The sequence below is a fragment of the Thermobia domestica genome, chromosome 15 (genome assembly GCF_964235325.1).
Source record: "Thermobia domestica chromosome 15, izTheDome1.hap1.1, whole genome shotgun sequence".
Taxonomy (NCBI): Eukaryota; Metazoa; Arthropoda; class Insecta; order Zygentoma; family Lepismatidae; genus Thermobia; species Thermobia domestica.
In genome coordinates this window covers 25416191-25434422 of record NC_137468.1, presented here as the reverse complement: position 1 = coordinate 25434422, position 18232 = coordinate 25416191, and the positions used below count along the sequence as shown (strand labels likewise).

Genomic DNA, 18232 nt, shown 5'->3' with positions numbered 1-18232 from the left:
TTAAAACCAACTAATTCTTATATTTAATTACACATACAAAAATATACCAGGATAAAAACATGACATCATAAAAATTCGTGCCTTCTTTACCAGTATAAAATAATACAAGGTCTGTATGATAAGTAATGAGACTCGCCGCGCCGCGGCGCGCGTGTCGCTGGAGCGGGTTTGTCGGTGATGGAGGATGTAGGGGGGGGGTCCGAGCAAAGCAACGCACCGCGCGTCAGTTGGCTCCGAGCCTTAGTGGAGCGCGGACAAGCCTTGGACAAAGCCCTTGTGAACATTCTTGTCACGGCGGAAAATCAACAAACATGGAGGGTTCCATCGAACAGCGTTATGCGATCAAATTTTGCGTTCGCCTGGGGAAAACGGCTACTCAGACGCTTTCTCTCATCACGGAGGCCTACAAAGAGGAAGCCCTATCCAAAGCCCAGGTGTTTCGTTGGCACAGTGCGTTCCGGAACGGCCGGGAAAGCGTTGAGGATCTGGAGAGGGCTGGACGCCCGACAACAGTGACTACGGACGAAACTGTGGCAAAAGTGAGGGATCTCCTGAACTCAGACCGTCGATTATCGTTGAGATTGATTGCTGATGAACTCGATATGAACCACACAACAGTGCACAAGATTGTGACGGAACAATTGGGAATGAGAAAAATCTGTGCGAAACTGGTGCCGCGAGTGTTGACTGACGAACAAAAGCAACGACGTGTTGATTGTTGTCAGGAACTGTTGAACCTCATGAACAGTGACCCTAACTTTGAAGATGACGTCATAACAGGTGACGAGTCGTGGGTGTTCCAGTACGACCCTGAAACGAAACGTCAAAGCGCGGAGTGGCACACTCCTGCGTCCCCGCGCCCCAAGAAGGCCAGAATGTCGAAGTCAAAGGTGAAAACAATGTTGATTGTTTTTTTTGACAATGTGGGGGTGGTCCACAAGGAGTTTGTACCCCAAGGACAAGCCGTCAACGCCGCCTTCTACAAACAAGTCCTTGAGAGACTGCACAGGAGCGTCAAGCGGAAAAGACCGGCGATCGCTAGCCGGTGGAAGTTGCATCACGACAATGCCCCTGCCCACACCGCCTTCTTAGTGACCTCCTTTTTGACCCGGATTGGGGTGGAAGTCCTTCCACAACCACCCTACAGCCCAGATGTGAGCCCGGCCGACTTCTTCCTCTTCCCGAAGCTGAAGCCACGCTTGAAAGGAACCCGTTTTGCAGACGTCACAGCCATCCAAGCAGCCGTGACCACATTTCTAAAGGACATGCCGGCTGCTGACTTCCAGGGGGCGTTTGCAGCGTGGAAACATCGATTGCAGAAGTGCATCGACGCAAGAGGAGAGTACTTCGAAAGCTTTTAAGTCCCTGTACAGATCAGATCAATAAAACAATGTTTCCAGACCTGGTCTCATTACTTATCATACAAACCCTGTATATGTGCAAATTATAATCAGGCTAATAGTTCAAAGCACTGAAACAGCAACCAATTACTACTAGAAGAATTGTCTCTAACTTCGTAAACAGTAATATTATCCCAAAGCAACACATGATCATTAAACATCACGCGGTTACTTTATTACATTTTGTTACAAGTCAAATAATGATTTCCTAAACGCCAATGAAGACTGAAACCCAACCAGAAAATGCATAGTTATAGAAGCATAGTTATTTAACGTGCAAGTTCTAACTTTTCGACTACTGTGAGGTCTCATTGTAAAGGCTGATGGATAGATGGGTTCAGTTATTGCCAATTCCTGTATCTACTAAAAATACAAGGCATATCTGAAGCTTATCATTTCTGTGATCACTTGATATCAATGAAGCACACTGTTCTAAAATCTTGTCCACATATACTGAATACATTATCAAGTCTTTTTGATGCAAAATTTTAAAATGGAAGGGAGCTGTCCAAATGTTGCAAAATATATCTTCGTACAAGAATTGCCGAGATATTTTTACTTTGTCGCGTAACAAAATATATACAAAACTACCATAGAGGTTATACAATAAACCCAAATAGGAGATAACAGCTGGTAGGAAGGAATAAAATCCCCGGAAGTTTGTGATATATTTGTCTCTCCTTGCCTCTCGAACCCTCAATTGGATACTAGCAACGAAATTATAGAGTTAGAAAATATTAATGTTTAACAATAATATAACTCTTTACATTGAAGAATGTAACTACTTTATAAGTTCCATACTTGGAAACGAAAAAATTGTCAAACTTTGGTCAAGTGTCCCCTGTTTACATAGTTTTCCAGTACTTTGAAGTAAAACGTGAGCTTAGTCAAATTATATAAGCACATACACAATTATATCCCGTGCAGATACTACAGCCATCGTAAACTGCAAAACTCTTTCTTGCTAAATGCTTTAGAACTGTAGGATCAACCTGAACTACATACGCACATACAGTGAAACTCTTGAATAACACACACCAACGGGATACGATTATTCAACAAAAGGTGTCCGTTGCAGAGAGGTTACACAACTCGTAGCATAATTATATGTACTATGCAGTAAATACATTCCTTATAAATGTAAGTATAGGCTAATATTCAAATACTGCACTTAAGAGTTAAAATCACTGAAAGAACTTTCGAAACACACACAGAAGCAGAAGTACGCCTTGTTGAAGTTTTATTGTAACCCACACGATATTTTTTCCTTCACACTTCAAGTTGCAAGAAAAGATGCACTCCCAAGGGAAACTGAAGCCAATTTGTCAGGGAAGGAAAGAAGTTCTGCATCGACTTCTTGATCATACGCCTGATTCTCCTCGATTATTCTAGCGCATTGAAGATTTATCAGAGGATTTACATCAAAGCAAAAAGCAACACAGAAAAAAAAAAAAAATATCTCAAGTTCAACTTCCAATTTTAGTGTTGTTTGCTGGTGGTCTAGGGAAGGACTAGTTACTGTAGTGGTTAATGCTCCAGCATGGTAAGACGACAAATCGGGTTCAATCTTCGGCCAATAGCAAGTTTTTCTCTGATTTGAATACAGTTTAAAGTACAAATATTATTATTATTATTCTACCCCCCCCCCCCCTCCAGTAAATGAAAGAAAAAGAACATATCAATAAACTAATTCTGCTATTCCAAATTCTTATAAATCGTTCAAAAAATTATATTACACGAACTTCCGCTCACAACTAGAAGCATCTTCAAAACTTTGGTAAAGAGCAATTTGGTAGTAATAGGGAGTATGAAAACTAAATGTTTACACTGTTTCATTGCGCCACAGGATACATACACTTCTTAAATCTTTCTACTTTTTCTTCAATGGTTGGTGGCGACGATGATGTGTAAATGATGTTATTCCAGTTTTTGTCTCCAGAGTGCCAATATCCTAATTTAATTTTGATCCAATGAAAATAGTTTCATATGCTTGTCTTTCTACGAATGATGACTTGATCCATTTCACCTTACTGATCTTATGTTTTGAGCCTCGAAAGGCGTTTCGAAAGGCACAAAGTTGGATTTACTTCACTATGTCCTCTCTGAATAAATGTATTTTATTGAATATTTCGGCTAAAAATCATCATTTCTTGATTGAGAAGATAGGATGAGGATGTTTTAAACTTTACCAACCATCAATTTAACGAACAGTGCAGTGTTAAACTTTCTATCCCCCCTTCCCCAAATCTTTTAAACACTTCACCCTATTTTCGTGACGTAAGATGTCAATTTTCAGTCAAAATACTGAAGAAATTAAATTCAGTCACATATAGTCACCTACACTTTCCCTAGAGTATTCTTCATTTTAAAGGGATATATTTTTCTCCTTTCAAGTTTTGGTAACAAGTTCACTATACATGAAGCACAATCAGAAACAAATTGAAAGTTCAAAGTTATGTGGAAATTTGTATTCTGAAGGGAGTCTACGTCACGGGGTTATAAAGTTCACCGAGAGGGCGGTCGGTCGGTCACAGACAGTGGGCTGGTAGTTACAAGTGGAACGTTTCTGCAGAAAGGGGCAATAACAGTAACAACACCCTTGTAACACATGTTTAGAAACGTTTGTTAATCTGAAGAAATATACCAGATGCGTGCTTCTCCAAATGTCAGCTTATCTCTTACTTTGCTCCAAGTATAAGAAATTAGAAATACAAAAGTTAAGAACTTATATATGATGCCAACTACTGTTTCTTTCAAAAATAGTCAACTCGAAGATAAGTGTATCTTGAAACGAACAACATACATATTGTCACTAACTCCAAAAACATTTGTATGGAGCTAAGCACTTCTTCCAGTACGAGGACTATATAAACGGAAATATCCAACGTTCTGATACGTATTATTGAGACTAAATGTAGGAGATGGTATTGTTATGCCACGAATAACCACGCTTAGCATTACAATTTTACCTGCTTCATCTAGCCTGATAATGTTAGAACGGCGTGTATTTCACCTTGTGTATCGTTATCGTACTGGAAGAAATACCTAACTCCCTTCGTATGTTTTTGGAATTTGCAACTTCTGCCTGAACGCCGACTAAACAATGAATTACTGTCCAGAAAATAGTGTTGACATAATCACACCGACCACAACTGTATACAGTAAGCACCTTCGCTAACACTTCATCAAATAGCGAGAAGGGGGGGGGGGGGTAGAAAAAAATTAAAAGAACAAGCAGCTGTGAAAAGTCTAAGTTGGTGGGAAGTTGAAATATATTGTAATACATATTTATATATTGTTATTGTGCATTTCTAATGCAATAAGTTCGACTATTACTTCCGAATTTTATCAGTAGAAATAAATTCTTCAATAAACACATAGCATTCATACATAATTATATCCTCAATTTGCCACTCGCACATTTTCATTATGGTTTTCCAAATGTAATATGCAAACTAAACAGTAATCGCTACTGCATATATTTCATTCAAAGACAACAGATGAACACACACATTTTTCAATATAAAGGCGTTCTTCAAGTTAGTATTCAGAAACAAGTGTCCCTCCACAAGAGAAACACTTTATAAAGAAAACATATAGCTTCGTAAATCCGTATAGTTTCCCTGTCTCCACTATATACTTATCGAGTATAAAAAAAAAAATAAATAAAGGACTATATATCATACTATATACCATAGGCATAAAAAAGAAATTGCACAACCACCTATTGTATTTTCGGACAATTCCATTGGTTTCCTTGCGACACATTGGAATAAAATGTCCCATGAAAAGTTCTCAAAAAAGATCACGTACACAGTCGCTGTTGAGCTCAGATGGTCAACAGCAACAAAATAAAAATTAACAACATTGACAGCACAGGGAATATATATATATACTTTTCTTTGTTTCTCCAGGATCAAAGTGGAGACGTAGATAAGTCAACACGTTTGTCTGTATAATATGCAGTAAAACTCTTGTAACAGTGATCCCAAAATCCCAAATCAGTGATAGAAAGAGGTGTTTCTCATAAATAACACGATTGCTCTACTAAAATTAATTATTGTTATTCTTTGCTCTCCTTCATGTTGTGAAATGAACCATAGGACTTAAACTCAAGAGATGTTAACGCAGTGTTGCCAAGTCTGTTATGACAAGCTTACCGCAACTCTCATTACTTCCTAATATTTGACTAAGAACGTCATTTCATACAGTACGCATTATATGTACTTCTATACGTGATAAAAATAATGTCAATGAATGAGTTCAACGGAAAGCCATATGAGACAAAATGATAAGATTGCAAAGCGGCGCTCAACTGTCACTGCTTTTCAAAAAAAAGTACTTATGGCAATGACGCGTATAAGATAATAAGATAATGTGACGCGATGAAAAAATATTATCTTTAAACAAATTATAGTGACATCACAGACAACAGGAAGTATTCAAAATTGGATAACTTACTTTCGGTTGGATCAGGATTTATGTAAGGTATTGAACATCACAAAATGAGATCAATAAAGAGTACACAGTGAACGGTACAGAGCCCATCTGTGATATTAAAGGATTTTGGCTCGATTTCAGGTCATGTGAATATGTGGTAGATACTATTCCTTGGTCGTCTCAAGGAACGGGCTTTCGTCCAGTCGCCTCCAAGTCTGTTCATTTCAGGAACTCATTCATCATTTTCCCTCTGTAACCTGTTATCCATCTCCTACAAGTTTATAAGCATGAATGGTAAACTAAAAATGTTATTTCTATTATTCATAGTATGCCTTCAATAATCGTCACGTCAGATCCTAAAATTAGACGTAGCTCCCTCGTAATTCAGTGGTTTGATTCCCAACGAGAGTTCATGTGGTCCGGATTCCACGTTAAGCTGAAGGTCGACGCATCATACAGATTCGCTGCTGAACGGGATGCTAAACACAAAATCAAATCAAATCAAACAAGTAGAATATGCCTCCCTGTTAGAAAACTAGCAACAACAGATGCAATCTACTTCCTAACAGCTTCTTTTTTCATATATAGTAGTATAGTAAACAAAAAATCTGTTCCAGCGGAATAAAAGCCAAGGCCATACTTTTGAGGTACAAAAATTTGTTTTTCTCAAAAACTGCGCATGAGAATTTACCTCAAGCATCTCATTTTGTTCAGCTCGATTTCATCTATCCATTGATATATATATATATATATATATATATATATATATATATATATATATATATATATATCCTTGAGTAAGATTATAGTTAAATAAAAATTAATCACGACTTTCGCCTTTTATCATTAACTATATTGTGTTTTACCGTATTACCAGTTTCATAGTAAAGAAAAAAAACTGTTAAAGATATTTTACTTCAATATCAATTTCATATTAATACGTGGCGCAGGGCTCATAGTGTCTGGTCTCTTGTAAATAGTTGAAAAATGACCAAAAGCACACGAAAAAGTGACCAAAATCTCATGCCCCTTTTTTCCTTTATCAATTTCTCCATCACCTATCTCTTTGTTTTTGTTGTTTTGTTTCTTCTTTACTTCTTTTTGAGCTTCCTCCTTTCTTAGGCTTTCTAAAAGTATGCTTTGTAGTTACGGTAAGCAGACTTAGCAGATGTAAGAAGCTTCTGAGTAAGTAGAAACAGTTCTGACCTATTTCCGAATTTCTTCATCTCAGACATTAAATTTAACTTAGCACTGATAGTTCTCAAACCCATGAAATATTCAAATTCATTACCTACTCTTAAGAAGAACATGCAAGAAGCATAACAAAAGACGAACATGATGAACCACACAAACACAACATTGAACGGAGCGTTAACTATTACAAGTGAAAACTAAAAGACTATCATAATAGAAGAAAGAATAGACACAGAAGGGTTCTAAACCCCACCTGAGAGCTTAAGCATCCACCAACCATCCATTGTGCTTTAGAAAGAATAAAAGCTGAAGTGAGAATAAAGCTGACTATTTCACATGTGGCAGCAAGTACGGAAGCTTTCAGAAGAGTAATGGGTAACAAGTTTCTGCCTTTTTCAATTTATTTTTATAATATTTTTCTTAGAAAACTGCCAATGCAAAACATAAATAACACGAAAAAGTCATTTTAACTCCCAAAAAAGTAACTTTTAGTGACCAACTTGAAAAAAAAATTAATTAGTTAACAAAAAAAAAAAAAAAAAAATGACTTGCTATGAGCCCTGTGTGGCGTGATTTTCATAAACAATAGATCTCTAGATTTACAAAGCAGCTGCATAGCTTCTCGCATGAGAATTTACACCTCCCATATCATTTGGTTGAAATCCATGACATCTATTGATTGGTAATGTGAACTTGTTTCTTAATAGTAGCATCCGTCACAAATTCTGTCAGCGGAATAAAGAAACATAAAAAGTTCACCTACATGGATACATGTGAAAACAATGCCACCCTTTTTCTCTTCGCCACAGTCGCTTATATACCGTATTAAAGTTACTCTCGAAGGAGCAGATTATTAAACGATTAAACCTGTTATAAAATTAAGATAGGAAGATACCGTAAAGGCACTGAAAATTTTAACATTGTCACATTTAAGGTTATATACAACATTTGTTATATCTGTAGCTTTTGGATACTTATCTCGCTCACAATGTATGTAATATTTCAATCTTGAAGTACTCCGAAATTCGTCACTTTACATTTCAGAACTGACGCAACTTCCAGATTTCAGTTTAAAAAAAAATAAATAAAATAAAAAAAAAAGCCTGAGACGTACGTGAGTACTACGCCTCCTTGTGTAACAGAAGTTATGGTGGACGTGGGCTTCCAAGGATGTTATAAAATAGAGAATCTACCCATGCGTATCTTCAACATATGAGCTCAATGAAGCCAAAAAACAACCGAGCATCGTCTGAGCCGGCACGTCTGATTGGCCACTCTCGTTTCCGCCATGATTGTTGACTCAAAACATTGCGATCTTAGTGGCGCGGAGTGAGCAGAGTAGGTGTGGCGAAGCTGTGACGTATGGTTTCACGATTTTGCTGTATGGGCAGATCCTCTATTTTATAACATCCTTGTGGGCTTCAACCACGATTGGGGCTTGAATCCAGAGCAGTTGGCAAGTGATAGACAACCATGCAACATGAACCTTTACAGCATTGGCCGTTCTCCACCACACTATGTCGCCTCAAGAGAGCTGGATTCACCGACCAGACACCCATACTCGAATACAACCTGGCGTCGCCAACACAGGAACATATTCCAAATAACAAATACTGTGAATGATATACTCTGTAGTATGAGAAGACGCTCTACCCTCTACATGAGTCGTAAGTGTATGTTAGAAGCATAAGAAATATGAATGAAAAATTACATACTGAAACAACGTGCACACTTCTACAATAGAGAAATTGAATTAAGTACTTACGTTGGCATAGCCTTGACCCATTGGCCGATTAGCCCTGGTACCACGGTAGTAATTGTTATTGTACATCAACCCAGCAGGTGCAGGGGTTGGGCGGGGTGCTTGGCTGGCTGGCTGCATGCTCTGCAAGGCAATCATAATACTCTCTGAAACCACAAAATAAGTAAATAAATAAATAAGTATCCTATAAGTTTTCTGATACAATAATAAAACACACACTCCAAATATAAGTACATAAATAGCAAGATCAAATAACTTTGTTATATGCATAGAGTAGAAATGGAAAAATAGCTTTTATTTGGGATTGAGGATTCTTTTTCACACAAATAGCAGGATTTTTGAAATAAAACATGGAAATTTTATTTAAAATATATATATATATATATATATATATATATATATATTTATTTTATTCCAGGATCACCTTGTCTTTCTTCAGTGGGTTTTACAACTTAAAAAGTGCCTTTACAACAGTCATTAGAATCCTCTGTTTAGTTCAGGATTGGTTGTCTTTACTGATTTTCAAATTGGCATTTCACTTATGGCCAGCAAATGTAAGATATGCAACCTACATGTCATTAGGGCCATACTGGCTGCCTACCCACCTTATCTGGTTCCTGCAAGTTACAAATCTTGTCATGTATGTTGTACATGTTGCCTAAATTCATGGTCAACATGAAAAAAAAAATAATAGTAATAAACCAAGCAACAGGTAGAAACATACTTGATTTAATACACACTTTCGATCATCACGTTCTTCATTTGGGAAACACTTTATTGTAAGCTTCAGATATTCTATATAGCTTAATATGAGTTTTGTTAACACCATAAATGGCCATTTTGGGTAGTAGAAGTTCGTTATTCACAGAATCTATTCTTCCTTTCTTTATACTACTATCAATATTTGACGACCTTTTCCCACTCGAGTATTAACGGCTATTACGCGTAACTTCCTACATAAAAGGTGTATTTAGCTTCAAAAAAAAGTCGAAGTAGTACTTTTGCACAAATTGTAAGTGATAATTTCGTTACACTAAGTTTACAATTATGCCTGAAGAGAAGCATTGGAGAGCAAAGGGCTTAGAATTAGTAAAACTATGACAGAACACTTACATTGTCCTTTCAGGAAAAATTTATTCGAGAATACAAGAATATTACTGAACGAAAAAGATGTGATAATGACGAAGAAATTCAAGTACTCAGTATAAGTTTTGCAGGAAAATGCAGGAATAGAAGCAGATGTAAATAGCAGAATTAGCAGCGGATGGGCGAAATGAAGAGAAGCGATAGGAGTGTTGTGTGACCGTAGGGTACCAATACGCCTTAAAGAACCTGTCTTACTATACGGAGCGGAGTGTTGGATGACGAAGTAAGAGAAACGAACAGAAAGTTGCATGCTGCGGAGATGAAGATGCTATGAGGCGGAAGGATAAAATTAAGAATGAAGTGATCCGGAGAGACCAGTAGAAGAAAAACAGCAAGAAAGCAGACTGAGATGGTTTGGGCATGTAAGAACTAGAATACCTAGTTCACCAAGTAGATGCTATAGAAGTCAGTGGGGAAGCCGACCAGAGAAGTGAGAGAGTGTGGTGTCACAGCGGATATGACACAAGATAGAAACAGGTGGAAGACAGCGATCCGAAATGCCGACCGCAGCTAACTGGGAAAAAGGCTTAGAAGAAGAAGGCGGCATTTTCCGAACTGTTATTCTTAACATTATTAAATTCTCAGTAAAACATTTTTGTCGTACAACAATGCTCTAATAGCTTTAAAAACAATTCGTCCCAACTAGAAAACACATTGCGTCCACCAATTTGCCCTTGTTCTTTTCGGAGAAACCGAATATCCTTGGTTATTGAACTTTTATGATGCATAAATTAAAGCCTGTTCACGTTATAATGGGAAAAGAACGCCCAAAAAGGCCCAAAATCTCCCAGTCAAAAAAAAGTCATGGAAAACAACTTGGGTATTTTTCCGAGCCCTACTAATTTAAAGTATTATCTACAATTGCAGGTTCTAAATTGCAAGGGGCTACACCGAGAATCCAACCCAGCAATCTGTACACCACAAAACACACGCGCTAACCAGCAGACCAACCGTCAAAGAGTAGAGAAGATTCCGCCAGCTGTTGAAGAATGAGTCAGTGATTCAATCTAGCGTCGTATATAATGCATATATCTGCTACTATTGTTGTGAACTGCAGAGCACATAGGCCACATCAAACAATACGAAGTTCAAGAGGAACAAATGTAAAGAAAGTTATCAAAATAAGCTAGGGATTCTACGGTTAATCCTCGGGAAAGGCTTTTATTTCTCTATTTTTTGCACAAGTTGGACAGTATTTAATTATCAATATGATTTGACTTAGCAAGTACCTGCTGTAGATGCTATAACACACATAAAAAATTATTTTCTTTTAAAAGTTTAACGTCCCACACTCTTGCTCTTTAGCCTAAAGGAGACGGATGAGTAATGAAAGCGAATGATTGTGGAAGTAAATTTTTAGTATTCTCCCACTGGTAAACGAAACTGGGTCTATGTGCTATTTACTAGACCAGCGTGAACAGCTATATAGAATACAGCTGTATATAGAATGCACTGTAAATAACTCAAAAACAGCCTTACCCTGTATCATTACCAAGTAGTTCAATTTCAGTCAAACAGATTCAGTGTGCGATGAGCACCGTCGTCGACGACACTTGAACACTGAAAATATACCTACAGTTCCCTGCCTTCTTGTGGAACCCTTCTAAAATAGAAGACACACTTTTCAAAATTCACGAATTCGGTTTCTTGAAAAAGTTACGATGTAGAGTCGATTGGCTTATCAGTAGGACTCGGATTTCTATGACATGTCATACATGTTTAATTGAGTATAAATACACTTCTGGCTCTCCAAGAAAATACAGTCATTATTGGCCATATAAATGCATATCTTAAGCACACTTTATTACGAGTTTCAGTTATTGCAAAGGTAACAATAATAATTATTATTGGTAACTTGGAATGTCTTTCTTAGAAATACCTGGACCTTATGTAATGGGATTTGAAGGAATACGTACAGTGTAAGTATATATATATATATATATATATATATATATATATATATATATATATATATATAACGTAAAGATGGCATTTGTCTCCCACTTCTGGAGTCTAAAAACGCCTTTTAGGTTATGTTTTGCCACCTTTTAGGGGATAAATCAATGTATATCTTTAAAGCTTTTAGGCCAAAGAAATCTGAATCCAACTTATCAGTGATTTATTTTTGTTCTCCTTCCTGTGAGTTAAAAGTGTAATGTAATGAAATTTCTGATCACTGTGATTCACTGTTTGGCCCCAATTCAAAAGTGTACTGAACTCTGCTTCAAGGCCATAGACTTTTAATTTGTTGTCATCCGTTACACTATAGACTGGCCGAAATGAGAATCACAAAATTTATTTCATTTTATTTTATTCACAAATTAAGTTAGTGAGAAGCCAATAAACTGTGCATCGTAACTTTCTCAAGAAATTGAATTCGTTAAGGTTTTCAGAAGTGAGGCTCTTTGATTTTTTTCAGAAGGGCTCCATAGAGAAGGGGAGAACCTTCACATCTGCTTCCACTTAGCAACGTTCAATGTCGCACGCTGAAACTTTTTGATTAAAATACAATTACCTGTGATACGAGCTGAGAATGTTTTTAGTTGTTTTATGAATATATGCACATATTAAAAGTTTTCTGCGAAATTAAACAAACAGCAGACATGAGCAAAATACGAAGTCCCACAGATTTCGGAGAAATTGTCTATTATTCATAATAAATAAAAAAAACATAAAAAACGTGCTCACATTACTTCGTTTTTGGATACATTCTGGAAGAGATTTATAAAAACTAAATTTGAATATTTTTAAATTCGCCAACAATGAACATACTTCTCAATTGTCGCTAACTGGAGGAAAAAGTTAAAAATTCGGGACGAAATCAAACGTTATACGGCGAAAGTGGTAACTGAAGAAAACGAAATCGTGTCCTAATATGAACGCTGGAGGGGAAGCAGTACAGCACGAAATTAGTAATACTGCAGGTACTTAGGGGTCATTAGTGAAACGTACTATATCATGAATAGCGTGAACGAAGTTACGAGAGACATACCAAGTGTGTCGTGACGAGTGTTGTGTACACACCAAGCAGAAACGTTAACTTTACAAACGAGAGAACAAAATCCGACTGTAAGTATTCAAAATTAATGTCAAAAGTAATGAAGAAAAACTACATGAATGGAACGAAAAAGCAAACGACTAACGGTTAGCAGAAGCTGGGAAGAAAACAATACTAGAAGCATTAGGAAAAAAAAATAATGAACTGACAAAAATATTTAAAGGGGTATTTTAAAGCAAAACGAAGAACCTGAAAGCAGTGAATAAAGCTGCAGTGTGTTTTCGTATAAAAAGTCAGCCACTGATAAGGGTGAACTGTACCATGAGAATCTTGGTATCTCCTTATTTACAAATTTGAAATCTTGTGCCCTTAAAGCCTTAAGATTCGTCAGAAGATGTTAAGATGCTCATAGCAGTTTTAAATTGTGACAATTTTTCTTAGCCCAAGTATGTTTACCACCGAAGTGAAAATGGAATACAAGTAAAACAACTGAAACTTCAAAGCAGTGTTTAATTAATCATCAATCGCCAGCTTTAAAGGAGGCAGATTACTAATATGAGTGCACAAGCGATTGCATACAGAAGGGTTACTTACCAACAATGACGTGGTTCGGCTAGCACAATAGTTCTCAACCTAGAGAGCGCAAAATACTGATAATAGAACTACATTTGTAATTACAAATATTAAGAATGTTGTAAAAAGAAGCGTTAAATTAACATTGTACAAACACAAAATAACTATAGAGTTAAGAACTGTGGTCTCATTACGAACAAACGTGGCAAAATATAATACCGTAGTACAGAATATTTGCTGAAAATACAAATTTGCCATCGTAATAATTATAATCATTAATGATCTGAGAATTCAATGCTGCATTTGAAATCGCAAATGAGGTCAGTCTAACAAGTAGCGAGGGGCGTGAAATATGCAGTATTTATGAGTGGAGGGGGAGCAAGATAAACAAAATGAGAATTAATGACCTAGTAATATTAGTATTCTAAAAAGATTCGTGTTACGGATCACAATAACCTTGCACTGAAACGTTCCGGGTAGAATTGTATTCTAAGCGTTTTTGATAAGTAAAACTAAACCAAATCATCTACCTAATAATATTCCTTTGAACTTTTCCTCCAGTATTCGATGTAATATTCGGCCATTCATTCTCAGAGGCACTAGTATTTGGGAAAGACCCATAAGTATTAGTAAAATTTACGTAACAGTCTTACCACTGTTAAGCCAATGTGTGCCCCTGAGGATGAATGGCCGTATGCCATTCAAATTATTGGAGGAAGAATTGATTGGAACATTACTAAGTGACTAACTTTATGATATTACAATGTGTTCCATACGCTCGACACCTATAGTTATTGCACGGATAAGTGGGGAAAACAACTGATTTTTCTCACGCCACATCTCTGCAAGTGCGAATTCAAAGAAACTCCAAGAATGAAAAAGGCACGACTGAACTAGGACTCGAACGAAAGTAATTGTTATTATGATGACTTTTTTTGGGAGGGGGAGGTACAAGAATAGGAGTATATACATTAATGCAGGATGGAATAGGAGTATAATTGCAGGATGGTCATCTAATTCGGTTTATCATGCAGGTGCGTTAACCATTACAGCACTCAGTCTCGTGACCAGATGAACGGTAATGCACAGAGTCAAGAGAAGAATGTGATTTAAAGTACACGTCTTCGACGAAGATCAGAGTTCGATTCCCGGTGGAGGCTCATCTGATTCGAATCCCATGTTCAGCTGCAGGTTCACGTCTCACATAGCATCGGTGCTGAGGGACGCTACACTCTCTCCATCCCAAACCTACATAATCCAACTCGTCTACGAATAAAGCTCCGAAGCGGTCAACCAATTAGTCACACGAAAGGCAATAAATTAACATTAAAAATACTCAACTTCTAATCTGTCTGACGTCCGTTAGACAAAGGTTGGATTTATATCGACAACCCAATGGTGTGCAAATTTTTGAAAGAATCATGACTAAAATACGCTATGCTGCAAATATTGCGTTAATCTTCAATGGACCCAATTTAATTCAAACACCTATCATTCTGCGTTCGTCGCATAGCCTATAGCCCCTTGCAAATAAGTGCAACTCTCCCACATATTTCAATTCTGTACCTAGAATTCGTGTTTTAATTTTGTGAGAAAATATACATAACTGCCACTATTCCTATGTGCTCGTCAGTAGCGGTTATATTTTCATCATTTCCTCACAAAATTAAAGTAGAAATTGTAGGTACTACTGTACCGCAACGAAGATTAGCGCAATTATAAGGTAACAAAGCTTTTCAATTTATTTCGTATCAGTACAAGTTGCATAAAACTTAAAACACTTAACTCAAAACCAAGTATGAGCTCTCAGTACATAAACTTAAAGGACAATTTCATGTCAAAAGTATCGAAGGTGCAGATTTATTGTACACATGAATACATAAATTCATTGCATATAATTCTTTTCTAGTAATTCGAATTTTTATATCTTAATCATTCTGAGGGTACCGGCATTTCTCTGTACAGACTCACTTTACGGGGATTTCAGTGTACGTACACGATAAGAACTATTGCGCAAAATGCACTAAACAATTTGTGTTCGGTATGCACTAAAAAGCACGAATGTTAAACCAAGCGAGCCAGGGGAGGAGGGGAGCCCACGGGGCAACGAGGGAGTGCGTTCGTAGGGAGCAGGCGCGTCAGCAAAATTGAGGGATTAAGTTCCAAAGTTGGGCGTCCGTTTCCAGCAAAACTTTTAAAATTTACAGGAAAGATATGGATAATTTGATCGTTTGTGTGCTTGGTAATATATAAGTGTCGAAAAATCTGTTTATTTGTTATATATAAGCGGTTATAAACATGGGACTATACGACGAGCGGAGGGAACTACTTGGCGCAAGGTAATCGAACAGTTGCATTGTGGAAAAAAAACGAGCATTTGTGTTATCAAAATGGCGAATGTACAAAGGCAATGAACTGACAGTTTTAACATTTGTGAAGCAATACGTTGATAACGAGCAAAAAGTTTTAAAAGTTTGTGTAGAGCACGGATTAATGAACCTAATAACAAAATGCAGAAAGTGTGTAAAGGAGATAACAGCGAGAAAAAAAAAAAAAACGTGGCGAAAATGGACGCCCAACTTCGGAATAAATGCCAAATTGAGTATACAAAAAAATAATAATAATAATAATAATAAAATAAAAAAAAGATAGCGCAAAACAGTGTATATGGCACAAAAGTCTTTATCTTAGGTTTTAAATTATGCATTTGTTCATTACTAAAGACATTATTGGTAATATCCTGATATAATTTCATTGTTTGCATATTTGTGTTACAAAGTAACAACACATTACTAACGTTAATTTCACAACTATGTGGATCTCTTATCTCTCGGTCATTTCTTTAGTTGTGCATCATGAGTTAGTACATTGACTTCAGATTCTTCATTTCGTATACTGCGGTTACTAGTTACCTAATGAGTGAACATGTGCATAACATTTCTATTTCCATTAATGTATTTTTAAGTGTATATGTATCCCAGTCGTAAGAACACAACATATTCAGACTATCTACACATCAGCCTATGAAATAAATATTATTACAAAGATGCCCTGTAAATTTTACAAATCTGTGCATCCGTATGCTAAATCTGCACCGTATCATCTAATAGTGATTTCCATGTGTAATCAGACAGTTTATGAAAGTCAACCATCACAAACTTCTTGTCCAGTGTGAATGTTTCTCATTCCACATCAAAAAGCAAGTCCATGTTTCAAATACTGAAAAAGAACACTGAATTCCAAGCAACAATGTTGCAAAGATAATACGTACGTTCCATGCAGAACTCATTTTCTTTGTTCAGCAATATTCATTTATCCAAATTGAACAAAAACTTATAATATGATGCAGGCCCATACGTAATCCGTACATTGAATACCGGTTAAGATATAAGTAGCCTACCCAGAAATCACAGAAATAACAATAATACAACATACGACGTATTACTGTGCACTAATATACCTAAAGTCAATTGATTCAGTACTTGACTACCTCCAAGAATAAAGAAGCAATTTACCAATCCCTACAAAACAAAACTAATTATTGGTAAAATCTTTATTAAATAAGTTAGTTCATTTCGATAAATTCCTAACTGACTATGTGACTGTTTCATAGCTACATATTGGTTGTCGAAGTGAAGCCTACATTTTAAAACATCGTTAATTACTCCGGTTCCGTTGTATGAGACAAGTAAACTTTTTCCAGTTCCAATAATAGCGACTAATCACTCGGCTATTCTGCGCACTGCTATTGAATTAAATTTCAGTTGTGCAAGTACTCTCGCAGCATTGTGTTAAGCAAACATAATGGTTACAAGGTCTATGTTGCAAATCACAACTACTAACTTCCGTTATTTTAGCTGAATATTCAAGTAACTTAAACTATTTTAAACCTTTCAAACTTCTTTCCTTCAGATAGTATTAAAATCACGCATATTTGCTAAGAAATAAACTACAGATAATATATTTTCCGTTAATTGACAAAGGCACGCCTGTACATGGAAGGCAGGCTTATTGCATTCAGCCATCAATATACCACCGATGGTACTGCAGTTATCATGCTGCTTTTTGTGAACGAGTCGAAGGCATGCACGAGGTGCGACTTCATTTAGTTAAATTTAAAGAACATTTCACATTTTATTTACTAAAACTATCATTGCTTATTTAAATGTAATAATCCTAGCTAAATATAATTCTAAGCAATAAAACGTATCTATCAATAATCAACATAGGGCAGTGAACTTACCACCATAATCCTATCAAGAACACTAATTCACAACTAGTTGTTCAAACACATCTGACATCAAACATTCGATTCAAAGGCACCAGCATCAGTCTCTTAACGAATATACGTCAGTTACAGTCACCAGCATCCCTTATCATTGTCTCCCACACTTCTTTTCTGATTACCGCACCGGCGCCGCGAACTACCACATCTTACTATAAACAACGCCTTGGGCAGGCTCTGCATCACGAGACGAGATGCACATTAGATCCGAGAAAACTCACATTTTAACTCTCTCTTTCCGGAGTACGCGTTTACTCGGAAATAACTTTCTCATATTTAAACTAACTGAACCAGGCATCCCAATCCCTGACATTATATGAAAGTAACACAAATTTTAGTATTGTAGTTCGCGATAATAAATATAATATTCACTATTGCTTATACCACCTTTACCATTGCATTGCAGCCCGAAAACTTCGCAAACATTTGTAACA

General features: G+C 36.6%; 1 protein-coding gene across 8 annotated transcripts in view; it reads right to left on the bottom strand.

Moving 5' to 3' along the window:
- The window catches only part of shep (RNA binding motif single stranded interacting protein alan shepard), a 197889-nt gene extending 179896 nt beyond the window's left edge, over positions 1 to 17993 (bottom strand). For 3 of the 8 annotated variants that reach the window (XM_081741452.1, XM_081741461.1, XM_081741456.1), the window contains exons 1-2: positions 17757 to 17989; positions 8800 to 8942 (exon numbers count right to left, since the gene is read on the bottom strand). In XM_081741452.1, the coding sequence (XP_081597578.1) occupies positions 8800 to 8934 (135 nt within the window). In that variant the 5' untranslated portion in view covers positions 8935 to 8942; positions 17757 to 17989. Of the gene's footprint in view, positions 1 to 8799; positions 8943 to 17756 lie in introns of all 8 variants that reach the window. The other 5 variants (XM_081741462.1, XM_081741453.1, XM_081741455.1 and 2 more) reach the window with 5 other exon arrangements.
- Between the last annotated feature and the right edge of the window lie 239 nt (positions 17994 to 18232).